This window comes from Budorcas taxicolor, chromosome 4 (genome assembly GCF_023091745.1).
Source record: "Budorcas taxicolor isolate Tak-1 chromosome 4, Takin1.1, whole genome shotgun sequence".
In the NCBI taxonomy this organism is placed as follows: Eukaryota; Metazoa; Chordata; class Mammalia; order Artiodactyla; family Bovidae; genus Budorcas; species Budorcas taxicolor.
Window position 1 is genome coordinate 76,764,791 of NC_068913.1, and position 17,040 is coordinate 76,781,830.

General features: G+C 51.0%; 1 protein-coding gene across 1 annotated transcript in view; it reads left to right on the forward strand.

Annotated features, from left to right (window-relative positions):
- Positions 1-17,040, forward strand: part of TNS3 (tensin 3) — a 185,372-nt gene that overhangs the window by 90,538 nt on the left and 77,794 nt on the right. The window contains exons 14-16 of the mRNA XM_052638481.1: positions 7,942-8,071; positions 8,412-8,477; positions 9,416-9,520. Of these exons, the coding sequence (XP_052494441.1) occupies positions 7,942-8,071; positions 8,412-8,477; positions 9,416-9,520 (301 nt within the window). The remainder of the gene's footprint in view (positions 1-7,941; positions 8,072-8,411; positions 8,478-9,415; positions 9,521-17,040) is intronic.

Sequence of the window (17,040 nt, forward strand, 5' to 3'; positions counted from 1 at the left end):
TGTCTTGGGTCCAGCTCCCCTGGAATCCATTCGATGCTTCCTAGGACCATCCCCCCCTGTTCCCCAGACCCCAAATGGGAGCTTCCTCTCAGCATCTTCTTGCCCCACATCTCATCAGTCATTCAGCTCCTTTACCCAGATATGTCCTAAATCCCAGGACTGCTTGTGTCCCTGAGCCCCGTGCCTCACAGCGTGACCCCATCTGAGCATGGTGTTCCACTGCCTGGGCCCAGCATCCTCCCCACAGTGGCAAGAGAGGGTCCAGGCTCCTGTAGGTGGCCTAGGAGCCCCTTGTTTTACTGCTCTTCGATCACTTAGCCCCACAGATGCTGGATTATCCGTCTTGTTCTGCACACGGCCCCACGGCCCTTTTCTGCAGGTCTTGCAGATGCCGCCCACCCATGTCATCCACATTGGACACATGGCTGTGCCTCGCTTAGGCCACATTTGATGATCTCTCATAGGTGGATGCCGAGCCCTTGAGGTGGGTGGTTGACTTGTCCCAGCCTCCCCGGGCCAGTTGCTGTGCTTCTCAGGGGTGGCAGCTCACCCTGGCTGTGAGCCCAGAGTGCCGTTGTCCCCACCTTATTGCCTAGAGCCCGCCCGAAGGGTGGGAGTCCTTGGGCAAGTTCACCTTCTAGCATGCCCTGAAGGCTGCTGCTTGTGTGAGGGGACAGCCTGAGGGATGCTGCAGGAAGCTAAGAGGTCTGGCATTCAGGTGTTCTGTTGCCTGGAGCTCTCTTGAGGGGAATGTTTCCTGCCCTGAAGGCACCCTTTCCATGAAGTTTTGTTTCCATTGGCAATGAGGGCAAATAGGATCTCCCAGATCTCATCACAGGAAATGCTTAACTTGATAAAACCAGCCCCTTCCTGCACCTCTGTCCATTCTTAACATGGAGTATTTTTGGATTGAATTATTATTTGATTTATACTTCCTGTGTTTACAGTTCATTTTTGTACACTCTGCACTTATTTTTTTGCAGCATTATCAGACGGGGGAAGGGTGAGACAGCTTACAGCTGGAAGTGGGTAATTTTCCATCCCACGGGGTAATTTTTCCTTGCTTCATTTGTAGAAATGATCACCCAGGAGGTTTAGTTTAGTTGTTGATCTCTATGAAGCCCCACAGTGGCGCTAGCCTCTTGTATTAGTTTCCCAGGGCTGTCATGACAAAGTGCCACAGACTGGGGGCTCAAACATTAGACATGAATTCCCTCACAGTGCTGGAGGCTGAAAGGCAGAGATCGAGGTGTCTGTCAGCAGCGGTGATTTCTCCGGGGGTCTTCTCCTTGGCGTGCAGACGGCTCTCTTCTCCCCAGGCCCTCACGTCATCTTCCCTCTGCGTGTGTCTGGGTCCTGGTCTCTTCTTAAAAGGACCCCAGTCAGATTGAATTAGGGCTCACCTGTATAACCTGACTACCCTCACCACCTTTAAGACTTCAACAGGTGAATCTTGGGGTCACAGAATTCAGCCCATAGTATTTGTGTCCATTGAGTAAACCCATTCTAGAATAAACCGTCTAGTCAAAGGTCTGTCTAGCCAGAGCCATGGTTTTTCCAGTAGTCATGTATGGATGTGAGAGTTGGACTATAAAGAAAGCCGAATGCCGAGAATTGATGCTTTTGAACTGTGGTGTTGGAGAAGACTCTTGAGAGTCCCTTGGACTGCAAGGAGATCCAACCAGTCAGTCCTGAATATTCATTGGAAGGACTGATGCTAAAGATGAAATTCCAATGCTTTGGCCACCTGATGCGAAGAACTGACTCATTTGAAAAAACCTGATGCTGGGAAGGATTGAGGGCAGGAGGAGAAGGGAAGGACGGAGGATGAGATGGTTGGATGGCATCACCGACTCAATGGACATGAGTTTGAGTAAGCTCCAGGAGTTGGTGATGGACAGGGAAGCCTGGCATGCTGCAGTCTGTGGAGTCGCAGAGTCAGACATGACTGAGTGACTGAATTGAACTGAACTGAACTGAACTGAATAAGGTTAAGAGTGGAGTCAGGTACCATGGGTTATCCAGCACCCTTGGCTATGACTTGTTACCAGTGTTCACTCATGCCCTCATTCATTCCCCATAGCATATGTCCTGAACCAGGTAACATGGTGGTTGTGAACGTTGAGTGAGATGCGCTGGTGATCACTCTCGTGCCAGGAGAATTTGGAGTGTTCACACATGCATAGAGGCAGGAGTTGAAGGTTCACAGGAGTTGAAGGCTCACATGATTACCGTGTGTCTGAGGAGGAGAGACTCTCAAAGGATGCTGACAGCACCGGCCGGCCTGGAGGATCAGCCCCAGGTATCCCCACGCTCAGAACATAATCTGGGGGACACACTGCATTGTGTGATCTGTACACGCTGCACCTCCAAATCCCAGGACTGTTGGTTCAACCTGAAAATGACCTCAAGGCTCAGCACAGGGGGGTAGACGGTGGCAGAACATTCCATGGTGTTGGCTGAGCATCTGGAGAGCGGGGAGCCGTGTCCCCTCCTACTGTGCAGATCAGCTCTGGTTTCCCACATCTCTGAGGCAGGAGAAGTACACAGTCTCAGCCTAACTGTGGGAGACCTGCTCATTTCAGTTTGTCCTGTCCTTCAATTGTAGTCAGTTACCGCTTGGTGTGCACCAGTGCGCATTCATGGGCCTGCCTTCAGTGGAGAACGGAGGACATGGAGAATATGTCAGGGCCTTTCTGTGTTAAAGTTCAAGTATGGAGGCATTTTCATTTCTCATCAAGAATTTGGCAGCCGTCATGAGTTGGACCGAATCCTGCATTGCAGAGAATGCTTTTATGGGTTTCCCACCCACAGCCGCAGAGGGTTCGGCCGGGCTGTCTGGCGTCTGCAAAGCCTGCCTCTGCTTCGGAAGGTGGAAGGGGAGCTCCCAGGGAAGGTGTCCCAAGGCGACACCATGGTCACCATCCTTTGAGACAGCATGCTGTCTTTTGCTTTTTTTTCCTGCTTTGATTTTGGTAAATGTCAGCCCTGTGCACAGATAAACCTGCCTCTTTCCTCATGGGGATTGATTCTCTTTTGAGACAGGTCAGCAAAGGTTATAGGGGTCAAGTTTGCAAGAAGTAAGGCCCTGTGATCTCTTTGGGTTGGGGACACTGTGGGGAAAAGTGGAGTGGACTCCATCTGTCATTCCTTTGACTTGCGGGCTGTTGAGGGGCCCATTACTGGTGAAGCCAGGGTGACACCCACCCATCGTCCAGCTTTACCTAAACATGGCCGGCCTGTCCCCACACACCCTCCCATTGCACACCTGACCTGCCCATCTTTGCCATGTGCTTATACTGAGGTTCGGACGCTGTCTCCTAAAGGGCAGAGCCTCAGATATTCAGTAAACACTTCTGTTAAGTGGGAGGGCAGAGTGTTTGCAAGCACAGCCGTGTTGTTATGTAACCTTGCTAAGGAATTCACGTGGGCTGCAGCCCTGTCAAGAACTGGCCGTGGTCCAGGGCCCCAGTGGGCTTGTAAACACTTTCCCATCCACATGCCTCGTCTTGCTGCCCCTGCTTGTGCAACCCCATGGCCACTTACATTTCGTCCTCGTAGTTGTGGGGCTGCGTTGCCTGGCTCCAGCAACCTGACTTCTAAACAGAGGGGACCCTTCTCAAGGAGCTGTCACAAGCAAACAACACCTTAGTTTATTGTTTCTTGCTAAGGGCACTTAAGTAAGAAGAGGGAAAATGAATGCGTCCTCGGCCCCTCTGGGCATGAATGCATCCTCAGCCTCCTGTTGGGCGTAGTTATGGGCTGTCTGTGATCGCCCTGTGACTTGCTGTGCATGCGTCCTTCTCCCTCTGCCGTGAGTCTCCTAGACCTGGGTCGGCCCGATCCATCTGTATCTCAGCCCAGTGGATCTGTGTATGCGTGCTCAGTTGTCTCAGTTGCCTGACTCTTTGCGACCCTATGGATTGTAGACCGCCAGGCTCTTCTGTCCCTGGGATTCTCCAGGCAAGACTACTGGAGTGGATCAGTGTGCCCTCCTTCAGAGGATCTCCCTCACCCAGGGATTGAACCCATGTCTCCGCCATCGCAGGCAGATTCTTTACTGCTGAGCCGCCCGGGAAGCCCTCAGTAGATCTTGTATTTTCTATTCACAGCTTTACCTCTGCCCTCCTAATGGTTTAGGGAGTGAGTTACAGTCTTGCCACCCTCTGAAATCATTTTTACCTCCAAGTGAAATCATGGTTAGTGTTGGCCCTGGATGATGTAGGTGCTGTGACTTAGGACGGCAGCTACTAGGCTTGCTAAACCTTTAAGGGTGTTTGGTTGTGGCTCTTTGATGCCTGTGTAAACAGCCACCAGGCCCACCAGCAAAGTGGAGAGAAATTGTTTCTAGTGCAGATACTCTAAAATCTGAAGGCAGGGGATTGATGTGTTCTTAGAAACTTGCTGGGGAGACATAGGTAAATAAAACTGCTAATGCTGAAGGGATGAAGTGGGTATTACAACCTTCATCACTCTAATCTTTATAAAATGCTACTGATACTTTGTACCTTAAAAGAAGCATTTTTGGCACTTCTGTCAAGCAAAATGCTGCTTATTCTTTCCATGGAGTGTTAAGCGTATGATTCTGGTCTCCTCACTGACACTACTAACATTTATTGGCTTGGATGATGAATCATTACTGACTCTGCGGGAGGTGCCAGAGGTGGGGCTCCACTGGGTGGAGGTGAGTTCATCTCCTCTCTGGTTGGAGCTGTGGGTCCCCATGCGAGGGAGACGCCTGTGGCTTTCTGCGCCTTCAGGAGATAGCTGGGCTCATTCCTGAGGTGGCCAGGAGGACTGGAGCGGGTGGCAAGTGCAGCCGTGAGCTGTGGGAAGAGAACGTGGTCAAACAGCGGGCAGGCTGTGGGAAAGGCTCAGGGCTCTGCCAGTGCCGCTTGTCAGGAGTCCCCGGAAGCTCCTCAGGCAGGGCACGTGTGTGCAGAAGGCGGGTGCTCTGTGGCAGTGGGATACCCTGCTCTTCCTTCCACCCTGAACCCTTGTCCTGTGAAAAACTAGTCTTTAGACACTAGTCATGCAGGGCCTGGGAAGGTGTCTGCGCCCCAGGACAATTGAGAGCAAGCAGCCAGGGGGCGGGGAGAGGAGGGCGAACCCATCTGCTGTTCCTCCCCTGCTCCAAGGCACATGGTGACCTCTGCCTCCCCCCTCCTGGTTCCTGGAGTGGGCTGGGATTCATGTCTGATGAGTCACCCTCTGTTTGTGTGTGTGTGTGTATTTGTGTATAGCTGCTGTGATGAGCGATGGTGAGACCAGAGGCGGGGAGACCATCGAGTACCTTGGGTTCTGGGAAAGGTGGGGGCAGGCCTGCGGGCTTCTGGTTGGGATGAGCTGTGTACATCAGGAGCTGGCTGCAGGATGAACCCTTTAACTCAGAGCAGGAGAAAGATTCTCCCAAAGGGAGCTGTGCTTGAGGGGCATCCTCCCCTGCCCTTAGGCTGTCTATGCTTCTTTATGAGCACCTGTGATGCCCTGTGTCCACCAGGGGCTCTACCTGCCCACAGAACCTGGTGCCAAATTGAGGGAGGGGAGCTACCGTGAGGCGTGACCCTGTGGGCTGGCTTGGGGCCACTTCCGTCAGGGGCTGTCAGCTTCTGGAGGGAGGCCTTGTTGTTATCCTGCAGCCTTGTTTCCCCTCAGTATTGATAAAGACTTCAGAGTCAGACTGGCATGTCCCTGAAACTCTCTTGCCTTTTCTCCAAGTCTTCTCCCCCTTTCCCTCTCACTTCCAGGGTAGCAGTGGAGAAAGGCAAACAGAGAGGGTGGGTCCATCATCCAGCAGAGATAGGTGTGTGGGAGCATGTCCTCACCGTGGGGGTCTTGCTGCAGCATGTGTGGGATGAGGCCCTCTGCTCAGCAGTCAGTGTGGTGCAGGGGCCTTGGAGGGGTGAGAACGTAAGCAGCATCTCGGGAAGGAAGGCTAGGGGCGCAGCCTTTGGTTGGACCCTGCTGAGGAGCCAGAGACCCTGGATGAAATGAGAGAGGACTTGGCGACTGGAGATCATTTGCTGTTGGAGAGTAAATGGACGTTGTTACATTTCTGAAGAGTTCTCGTGGGCTGGTTCCATATGCCAGCCCTGGACAGGGGCGTGGAGGCCAGGCCTGAGTCTGGATTCCCACCAGGAGTGTGCACAGGCCACCTGGTGCCTCCCGCATAGTGAATGTGGGGCTTGTGTTTGTCAACATGAATCGCTCCCCTGACGGTCTGTGTACATTTCTTCATTTATTTATCAGACTGTTTCCTTGTAGATAGCACAGAGGTATATGACTTTGGGGTTTGCCCTAAGGGGCTGAAGCTCCTTGGATCTTTATTTTTTCTCTTGAGTGATGGTTCTCTGGTTACTGAAGGCCTGGTCCCATCACTTCATGGCAAATAGATGGAGAAATAGTGGGAACAGTGACAGCCTTTATTTTCTTGGACTTCAGAATCACTGTGGATGGTGACCGCAGCCATGAAATTAAAAGACACTTGCTCCTTGGAAAAAAAGCAATGGCAAACCTAGACAGCATATTAAAAAAGAGACATCACTTTGCCAATAAAAGTTTGCTTAGTTTGGCATAATCAAAGCTATGGTTTTTTCAGTAGTGATGTATAGATATGAAAGTTGAACCATAAGGAAGACTGAGTGCCAAAGAATTGATGCCTTTGAACTGTAGTGCTGGAGAACACTCTTGAGAGTCCCTTGGACAGCAAGGAGATCAAACCAGACAATCGTAAAGGAAATCAACCTTGAATATTCATTGGAAGGACTGATGCTGAAGCTGAAGTTCCAATACTTTGGCCACCTGATGCAAAGAGCCCACTCACTGGAAAAGAAAGACTGTGATGCTGGAAAAGATTGAAGGCAAGAGGAGAAGGGGAGGACAGAGGATGACATGATTGAATGCCATCATTGATTCAATGGACATGAGTTTGAGCAAACTCCGGGAGATAGTGAAGGAGAGGGAAGCCTGGCGTGCTGCAATCCATGGGGTTGCAAAGAGTTAGACATGAGTGAGTGACTGAACATACACACAGATCAGTCACCTACAGCATCTCTCGAATCATTGGTCTGGACCATACTTGCTGCGACTGCTTCTCATTGACCTGGCACAAGATATCTGAAGCCCATCTCTTTCCGACCTGAGTCTTTTGTGAGCATGGCTGCCTGTGAGATCCCTGCACCTCCAGCCTCCCTTCCTCCTGGGCATGCTCAGTGCAGGGCGTGGCCTCCTCCACTCTGAGTGTCTGAGGGCAGAATCTAGGATGCTTGTGAGCTTGAACCCCTGGGGACCCTGGAAAGGAGCCTCTGCCCTACTTAGGAGGGAGGAAGGGCCCTCTCTGCTGCAGTACACCACTCTGCCGTGGCCTTCCTGCGCTCCTCACGGGCAGCCCTGCTCTCAGACCCCTCAGGCAGGGGGCCCCCCGTGGAAAGGTGAGAAATGGTGCCAGGGCCCCTCCTCCACCCACCCTTCCCTGCCAAGTGCCCGGAAGGGGCGCTTTTACCCTGTGTATTGGCACCGTCACCCCAGAGGCCTGAGCTGCTCCCAGAGACCTTGCGCCTCGGAGCCACAGCCTGAATCCAAGTTACATCCCTGGTGATTCTGGAGACTGGTCTCAAACTGTCATTCAGCACGTCTTGACAGCCCAGCCGTGGAATTTATATTCCAAGGCCTTTTCCCTTTCTCTCCCTTCTCCCTTCTTGCCATCTTTTTCTCTCTCAGTTATGGCACACAATGTAAGTATTGAGCCGAGTACAAAAAGTAGTGACTGCCTGCTCCTTTCACGAGAGCAGAAAGGCTTTAAGGTAAAATGTGGAGTATTTAGATGAAATTAGGAAAAAGAGGCTGCGCAGTTTCATTCTTCAGATGTCTTCTTTGTGCACTCCCACAGGAGCCTTCCTCGCAGGTGGGGCTCCCTGGGAAACACACCCCTTTTTATCCCAGGTGAAGTGCTACCATAAGAAGTACCGCTCGGCCACCCGCGATGTCATTTTCCGCCTGCAGTTTCACACCGGGGCTGTTCAGGGCTACAGACTTGTGTTTGCGAAGGAGGATTTGGACAATGCGAGCAAAGGTGAGGTCCCTCCCTGGGTCCAGACTGAGTGTAGGGAGAATGGGCCCTCAGTGGGTGGCCCCCGGGAGCCTTATGTGTTCCTGTCATTGTTCTCCACTACTGGCCCCACCCCCACACCACAAACCAGCAGATTGACAAAATTACTTCCAGTCTCACAAAAGACTGATGATTGTTCCAACAAAGGAAAAAATCTGGAGAAGCAGTAAAAATGCTAACATTTTTCTCTGTCATTGGTGTGCTGTTGGAGATTTGGGAGTGGTGTTGCCCTGGTAGGAATATAAGGACAAAATTCATTTGTTGTCTTGTCTCCAAATTTGTTGAAATAGGATTTCTTTTTTAGATGACCGTTTTCCTGATAATGGGAAGATTGAGTTAGTCTTCTCAGCCACTCCTGAGAAGATTCAAGGTGGGTAGAATGCAGAATGCTGGCAGAGGGGTGGAGGGGGCTGCAAGATGCTGACCTGGTTGGGTGATGTGTATGCTGGAGTCTCTGTAGAACCTCCCACCTTTGCACATAATTGGAAAGATTTATAATACATTAAAAATAGAATATTAGACAATGGGAAGGTGTTAGCCTAGAGACAATAGGGCCCAGGTAAAGACCCCAGAGATGGTGTGACTTGCCCAAAGAAGGGCCCAGAACTTCAGGATTGGGACCATGTCTTGATGCCCTGTTTACTTCTCCCCTTAAAAAGCAACCACATATTTTTAAAGAGGACTAGAAATATAGTAGAAAGACTGCAATGATTTGTGTGCAAAATAGACTCCTTTCTTCTAAAAATACATTGAAAGAGAAAGCAGTCTCTTTACTGTGAAGACAAATGGCTCATTTCCATCACCGAGATGCATATTTGTGAATGTTTTAATTCAGTTTTTAATAGCTGTGGAAAAGAAGCACCCTATTTCTGTGCCCAGTGCCATAGACTGAGGCATGAATAGTTAAATGCAAGGCTGTGGGGATAAGAATCCTCCTGGAAGCCTCTGAAAGGCAAGAGCCCAAACCCACCCCTCCCGTCCCCAGCCCTGAGGCTGCTCCTCAGGGTTCTGCTGGGTCCTTGACCTGCAGAGCCATCCAGGTGATCCCCTTGTGCAGAAACGCATCCAGAGCATAGAGCCTCCCACCTGGTAGACAGAGGACGAGTGTTCACCTTTCCTTCCTGCCAAGTGGTTTGCACTGTTGTTCAGTTCCAGCTCAGATTACTGGCAGGCTTGTGGGGGAGGGTGTGGATCTGGACTCTGTGCTGGCACTCAGATCCAGAGGCTCCTCTCTGCGTTGCTGGCAGATGCCGCCTTGACTGGGACTAACACCCTTTGTCCACCCCTGTCCCCTCCACCACCCTGCAGGATGTGAACATTTGCAGAATGACCACAGGGTGATTGTGGACTTCAACACAGCAGACCCGCTAATCCGCTGGGACTCATACGAGAACCTGAGTGCAGACGGTGAAGGTGAGTCTTGTTACCTTGCTATCAGTTCCTGGAGAATAGAACCCGGAACAAGCAGTTTGTTCACCTTTAGATCGAAAATCTCCTTGCAGCCTGCTTGGAGGCTGTCAAGAGTCCACACCATTGTGAGTCTGAGGGCACTTGTGAGAATCAGGCTTGGTGAATTGGGTTGAGCTTTGACAAAGCTGCATAGTGATGGTCAGTTAGTGAATTTGTCATCTAGAAGCTTCCTCACCTGAAGCTGTATGTCTGTCTCTCCCTTGCCCTCCTGATTGCGGAAGGGGAATGCCTGGTGTCTGAGCACTGGCAGGCTTCCTACTGTTGGGGAGCCCCATGGGCAATAGGTATGTGGGTTCTATTTCTGTTTGCTCATTACACTGGTGTCCAGGTTGTATGGCTGCGTCATTTAGTCTCTGTTTTGTGAGTCCGTCTCTCCCAAACATATTCTCTGTTTGCCACGGGATCTGCAGTTTGAGTCACAAGTATCATGAAAGAGAAAAGGAATGAAGGGTGGCACCTGCCAGGTTTATAGAAAGAAGCCTCTGGAGGTCAGTGTCAAAGAGGAGGGATCAGACTTCTTCTAGGTGCTTGAGAACACGGCCTTTCATCTTTTTCAAGCACCAAATTGTGAACAGACCTGATTTGGGGGAGAGAGTGAAAACAATTTTGTCCAATTAGTTCCATCCAGACATTAAATAGCCAAAAGCAAGTGTTGTGGTGATAACTCCACATGTACCCATCTTTGTGCATCGCTGGGATTGAAGGGACTGGCCGGGGATGTCTGTGTCTACTCAGGGCGTCAGGGCGGGCACGAGGCTCCTCAGCTTGTCCACTTGGAGAGTCTGGGGTCATGTCAGTACTTCTGTGATACAGAGCGTCCTGCTGTCTAGAGGTGAAGCCCTCATCCCTCCTGTACTTCAGGCACGGTCTCTAAGTGCTGTGTGTATCAAGCCTTTGTACACACCTTGAGGCGCCATTCCCATGCCCGGTTCATTCACCACACTGCATTCCATTGAGGGTCTCAGTTGCTCTTGATGTTTTTTTAAGACCTTGCACATCTACTTTTTTTTTTTTCAAAATTGAAGTATAGTTGATTTACAATATTATACAAGTTACAGATATACAACATCATGATTCACAATTTTTAAAGATTATACTCCATTTATAGTTATGATAGAATATTGGCAGTTTTCCCTATGCTGTGCAATATATCCTCATGTCACATTTATTTTATACGTAATAGTTTGTACCTCTTAATTTCCTACCCCTATCTGACCCCTCGTCAGTTACAGTTGCTCCCAGTGGAGCTCATGGAGGGTTCTGAGTTCTCACTGTTGTAGGTGCTGCGTGGATGGCCCCTGCTGCCAAGGCCCTGCAGACTCTTACACAGCCACCTTGCACAAAACATGCAGTTCCCCTCATGTGGAATCATTACCCTTCCTGAGGTTCCCTCCGTCTCCCAGCTCTCCAGGCTCCTCTGTGGGGTTGACCTGCATTGGTGAGCTCATTCCTCATTCCCAGTGCCCTTAGCTCTCACTTGGAGCCTCAGTCCCTGGCTTGCGTTCCTGGAGGAGGACACCAGTGCCGCCGCCCCCCCCCCCCCCCCCCCCCCGCACCGCCCTCCTGTGAAGGCGGGGGGCGTTGGCTGGCGGGAAGCAGTCTCAGCCATGCTTCCCTCAGGGCAAAACTTTCCGGGGTTAAGGAAGGTTTGGCAGCCTATGTTTTTGGCTAGAAAATGATGTCTTTTGGCCCTCCCTTCTATGTGCGCTTCCATTTCTAGTACCTACTGGTTAAAACACACATACACACACACACACTATGTGTGCTTCCATTTCTAGTCCCTGCTGGTTAACACACACACACACACACACACACACACACCGACCTAAACTGTGTTTATCTCTGCTGTCCTGGAGTGGACCCTCTGCAGTCCTGCAGTCAAGGACCTTGACCCCTTGTTATGTCCAGGCAAAGTGTGCCTCTTCCACCAGCCGTGAACTCGTTCACGCGTGGACACTTGATTCCAGATGTCCTGTCTTCATCACGGAGACTCAGTTCTCTGCTCCCAGCTCTGTGGCCCAGAGGGGATCTGGGGCTCCCACTGCCTCATCAGTATTTCATGGGACTCTCGCTGTCTCAAGGAGAGAAACGGAGGGTGGGGGTGGACAGTGGGGCAGCCTACAGGAGCCTCTCACGTGCTATTTATTTGATCCACGTAAGACCCTGTGACCCATTTTAGAGATAAAGGGGGAAATACCCAAGAGAAATCAAAAGCTGGACTTTGGTGAGGGGTCCTGGTAGCTTTCTGGGGCTGTGCACTGTTGGTGGTCACAGGTGAAGCTGAGTGAGTTGTCGTGTGTTTGAGATCATGCAGGATGGAGACTGTGGAAGTGGGACACAAGTAAGTCTGGGCCTGTTTGACCCCAGTGCTATTTGGTGCAAACCTCATCCTTCCAGCTGAAGACCTGCTGGTCCCTGGACCAGAGTGAGGCCTGCAGCACAGCCCATGGTTGGGCATGAAGCCTTGTTGTGCCCCTCCTTTCCTCTGTTCCTGGCTTTAACCAACGAGTGTGTTTCTGGCCGCAGGTAAAGCTTGTGGATCCAAGGTTGCATAGACAGGGGCCGCTGTCCCCCAGGTTAGGGCTCTGATACTTCAGGTCACCGCCCAATAAACATTGGCCAATCAGAGTTGGCCTCCAGGCAACCACAGTGGCCCCAGAGCTCCATGGGGGTGGGCTGCAGAAAGGGGGCCTCTGATTTCTTATCACTTTTACAGTAAGACCCAGTCCTGTCACTGTCCCATGCAGGACGCTCTACCGAGCCGCTGGCAGTCAGGCCGCTGGTGAGGACAAGTTGGGTCCGGAAGAACTGGCCACAGGTGTGTGCAGTTACAAGTTCTGGATCAAGCTGTGACATTTAGATGTTGCCATTTGGTGGCGCTAGTGGTAAAGAAACCCACTCCAGTGTTTTTGCCTGGAGAATCCCAGGGATGGGGGAGCCTGGTGGGCTGCCGTCTATGGGGTCACACAGAGTTGGACACAACTGAAGTGACTTAGCAGCAGCCGCAGCAGCAGTGGTAAAGAACCCGCCTGCCAATGCAGGAGACACAAGAGATGTGAATTCGAACCTTGGGTCAGGAAGATCCCCTGGAGGAGGACATGGCAACCCACTCTGGTATTCTTGCCTGGAGAATTCCATGGAAAGAGGAGACTGGTGGGCTACAGTCCATAGAGTCAGAAAGAGTCAGACATGAATGAAGTGACTTAGCATGGATGCACACTTTGAAAATGCATTTGAAAGTATTTCTCCCCAGAAACTGTTGTCAGGTGTTGAGATTTGGAAAAGCAAAGCATACCTTGGTGACTTATCCAAAAGAGGGTCCACTGGAATCCGGCAGATCAGACCTTAGGTCCTGGCTCTGCTCTCTGTCCAAGGTCAAGCTCCTCCCTGGCAGAATGGGAATGCTGCTGGCTGAGCTTCCAGAATGTAGTGGCTGCATCATCAGTGTCTGGCCACTGTAGCCACTCACTGAACCCTTCCACTCTGTACCCAGGCTGGGAATTGCTTTAGATCCTGCATCCTGCAAAACTTTCCTTCACATTGCTTGCTTTGACAGTTCAGAGCAGAGTAATTGCTTTAATGCAGCCCACCTGTTAAATGCCGATGGCACCTTGCTCAGATCTCAGGAAGCGCCCTCCTGTGCTCTCTTGATTTTAAGCCTCCAGCTCTGGCCTTGCAGGTCCCCTTCCAGATGTGAACCCGTGACCTGGAGTTAATCCTGTTTTGATAAGGGATTTCGGGCAGTGATTGGGATGGAGAGCAATGGCTTCATCTAATCTGAAATATGGTAAAGCATCTGCTTACAATGTGGGATACCCAGGTTCAATCCCTGGATTGGGAAGATCCCCTGGAGAAGGAAATGGCAACCCACTCCAGTACTCTTGCCTGGAAAATCCCATGGACGGAGGAGCCTGGTAGACTACAGTCCTTGGGGTTGCAAAGAGTCTGACATGACTTCACTTTCACTTTCACTTTCAACCTGAAATACAAGAGTCTCACCTTTGTGCTGGGAACCATAAAGTCCTTTGGGTGTTAACTTTTTGAAGGGGATTGGATCCTGTCAGAAGAGCGAGTGCGATGTTGGAGCCTATTAATGAGTCATAACTGGCCCTGAGCTGCCATCTCAGTGGTGTCAGAGAAATTGACTTGAAATTCATGTCATCTGGACAAGTTTGCACGAATTAGCCCACGTCAGCCTCCCAGTGAAAGGTTGCAGCTGCAGGCCGTGACCTACTTGGAGTTTATTTCCTCCTCTTGGGGACCCTTAGCCTTCCTACCTGAGAGGGTGGAGAAGGGAATGGCAACCCACTCACTCCAGTATTCTTGCCTGGAGAATTCCATGGACAGAGGAGCCTAGTGAGCCACAGTCCCTGGGGTTGCAAAGACTTGGACATAACTGAAAGACTAATATACACACACACAGCCTGCCAGCGACGGCTGGAGGCCTTAAGAAGCATTATCCCAGGACAGCTAGTGGACAGAAGCACTGAGAGTTGGCTTGATTTCACTGGGGTCCTTGGCTCTCAGCCTGCCCACATCCCTCGAACTGTGGGACCCACCCTGGGGGGGACCCACCCTGGGGGTGAGCATGTCCTGTGCTCTGGGGTAGGGGTATGAAAGGCAGGTGGCTGTGGACATGCCCTCAGCTTCAGCCAAGGGCATGCTTATCCGGCTCTCACTTTCCTCCTTGATGGCCAGTGTCGGCATTGCTTCTGCCCCTCGATGCTGCACCTGCTTTAGCAGTGGCTCCCTGGGCGGCCTGCCCGTGCCCTGCATCCTGGCTCTGGAGTGCACATCTCTGGACCCCGTCACTGGCATTCTGCCTTGGGGACCAGCACCTGAGTTCTGACTGCCAGTGGGTTCTCCGAAAGATGAAACTAGAAGTGGACCTGACCCCCCCGGTCTCCCTAAGACCCCAAGTCACACAACTTCTACACTAGTGTGAGCTCAGAGAGTGTGTAAATATGGCATGGCAAAGAGTTTGTTCCTGTTCCCTTCTTTGAAAGGTCTCACAGACTCACTTTTACCGAATTGCGTCTCAGTCATGCCCCCCACCTCCCCTGGCTTGCTCCTCCACCTCCCTCCCAGCCTGGACGCTTGCACATTGGCTGCGTGGATTAAGCTCAGACCAAACCTGGTGAATTTCCTTCTGTGCCCTCCATGTGGAGAACTTTCTCAATAGCAGGCAGGGTTGCAGTATTCCCTGCAGAACCTGCAGGTGCCTTTCTGCCAAGTCAGGGCTCTGACACTTGGCGACATCCCCAGTTCAGGAAAGATTACAAGCTTCATATTAGCAACTAGAACCAAAAGCCTGAGGAGGAGAGGCCCGGGATGCGCATGCTCGCGAGTCCCCTCCTCTGCAGCACACGCACGCATCTCGCTCCTCCTTCCACCTCTTGCCTGATGTGGTCTCACTATCACCCTGCCTCCCATCTCTTCAGACTCAACAAATGTAGGGCAGGGAGGAGAGGTTTCAGATCCCATGTTTGTGACTTTATCACATGCTACCTTTGGAAAATGCTGCAAACCGGAGAGAAAAGTTCCCTGTGAATTAAAGGAAAAGGGAGGTGTTTTGTAGAAGGGGGCAACTGGGAACATCCTGTATTTTGTCTCTTTAGAGACAGTTATCATGTGCCTATGCTTTATATTAAAAAAAAGGGGGGTCTCTGTCATTTACTGTGATGCTCTCTTGGCAGTGTTGTGAATTGTGGCAATGAGGGGTGTTCTGGGGTCGGACTATATCTCCTGTAGCTCTGGGAGTCCAAGCAGGCACCTCAGGAGGGGCTGGAGGGAAAGCGTGGTCTTCTAGAGGGAAAAGAGATTTGGATGGAGGTGAAGATGGCCTGCTGTGGGGTGAGGACAGAGGTACCTCTCCCAGCCTTGTGGTGGGCTGCTGCCGCTCCACGGTCCTGGGGCTGGGTCTGGCCAGGCAACTGTTACCACTTTCTAACTAAAGAACATGTCTGTCAGTTCCAAATGAAACCCCCTGGCAGTCACTCCCCAGCCCTCCCTCTCCCAGCCCCAGGAGACCACCCATCTTCCTTCTCTGTGAATTTCCCTCATCTGGACATTTCATGCAAGTGGAATCCTGCAGTGTGTGGCTTTTCATGACAGGCGTCTTTCACGCTGCGTGATGACTTGAGGGTTCATTCATTTTCGGTATGTCACTCCTTTTTTTATGGCCGAATAATGTTCCAGAGTGTGACTAGACCTCAGTGTGCTGATCCATTCACCAGCAGGTGAGCATCTGGGTTTTTTCCACCTTTTTTCCTCTTGTGGTTAATGCTGCAGTGAACCTTCCTGTACACGTTTTGGCCTAAGGCTGTTCTTTTATTGCCCATCTTTTCTACTACTTTGTGAAATTTCCACTTCTTTTAGTCCTAGTTGGTTTCCTTTTCTGGTTATCTCTTCTGTCTTTATGGGTCTCACATTGGAATCACAGTGAACCTTCTGAGGGTCTCCTGTCCCACTTTGCCAACTACTCCCAGGAATATTCAGGAAACCCATCAAGTCTTTTCTGTGTTAGCTATGTAACCTCATGCACAAAATTCCATTTCGGTACAGTGGAAAGTTCTGAAGCCTGTCAAAACACTGAGCTGCAGAACTGCCTTTTGGCCACACATCAGCAGAGCCTCACAAGACCACGTTGTTTCAGGAGAAGTTGACAGGAACAGCCTGAATGGGCTCTGTGTGATTGAAACCCACAGGTAGGAGTGCAGGGAATATGACAGTGTTTTGGGCACAAGTGTTAGAGGCTGGCAAGAGCATGACTGCCAAGATCTGAAGGCCTCGCTGGTGCCAGTTGCTGTGCATTCATGAAGGCTGTCGCAGCTCCTTTGTGAAGCTGCTGCCAGGATGAGGAAAACTCACCTTCCACCCCCCACAGTGGGAAATGAGCCTCATGAAAGGCCAGCCTCCTTTTGACACACAACTAGTCATGCAGCTTCTCTGTGTTAGAAATGGAGAAAAGAGACCACTGGCCAGTGTACAGATTTGTTTTCCTCTTTGTTGGCACCTTATTCTGTTATTTTTTCATACAGTTGTCAGCTTTGGGGTGCAAAGGTCTGATTTTAAGACTCTGTCCTGTAGGAGACTGGGACGCCCTCTGGGCACAGCCTTGGCTATAACATGGCAGGGCCCATTGATCTCAGTCCTCAAACCAGATCTTTCAGATTTCGGTTTCTAATTTTTTTCTTTTGATGTGAATTCTTTGAAGAAAAGTGTTAAGTGATCAATTAGCTGCTTCCTGTACTTCGCTGGTAGCTCAGCTGGTGAAGAATCCGCCTATAATGCAGGAGACCCCGGTTTAATTCCTGGATCGGGAAATCTGCTAGAGAAGGGATAGGCTACTCACTCTAGTGTTCTTGGGCTTCCCTGGTGGCTAAGCTGGTAAAGAATCCGCCTGTAATGCAGGAGACCTGGGTTCAGTCCCTGGGTTGGGAAGATCCCCTGGAGAAGGGACT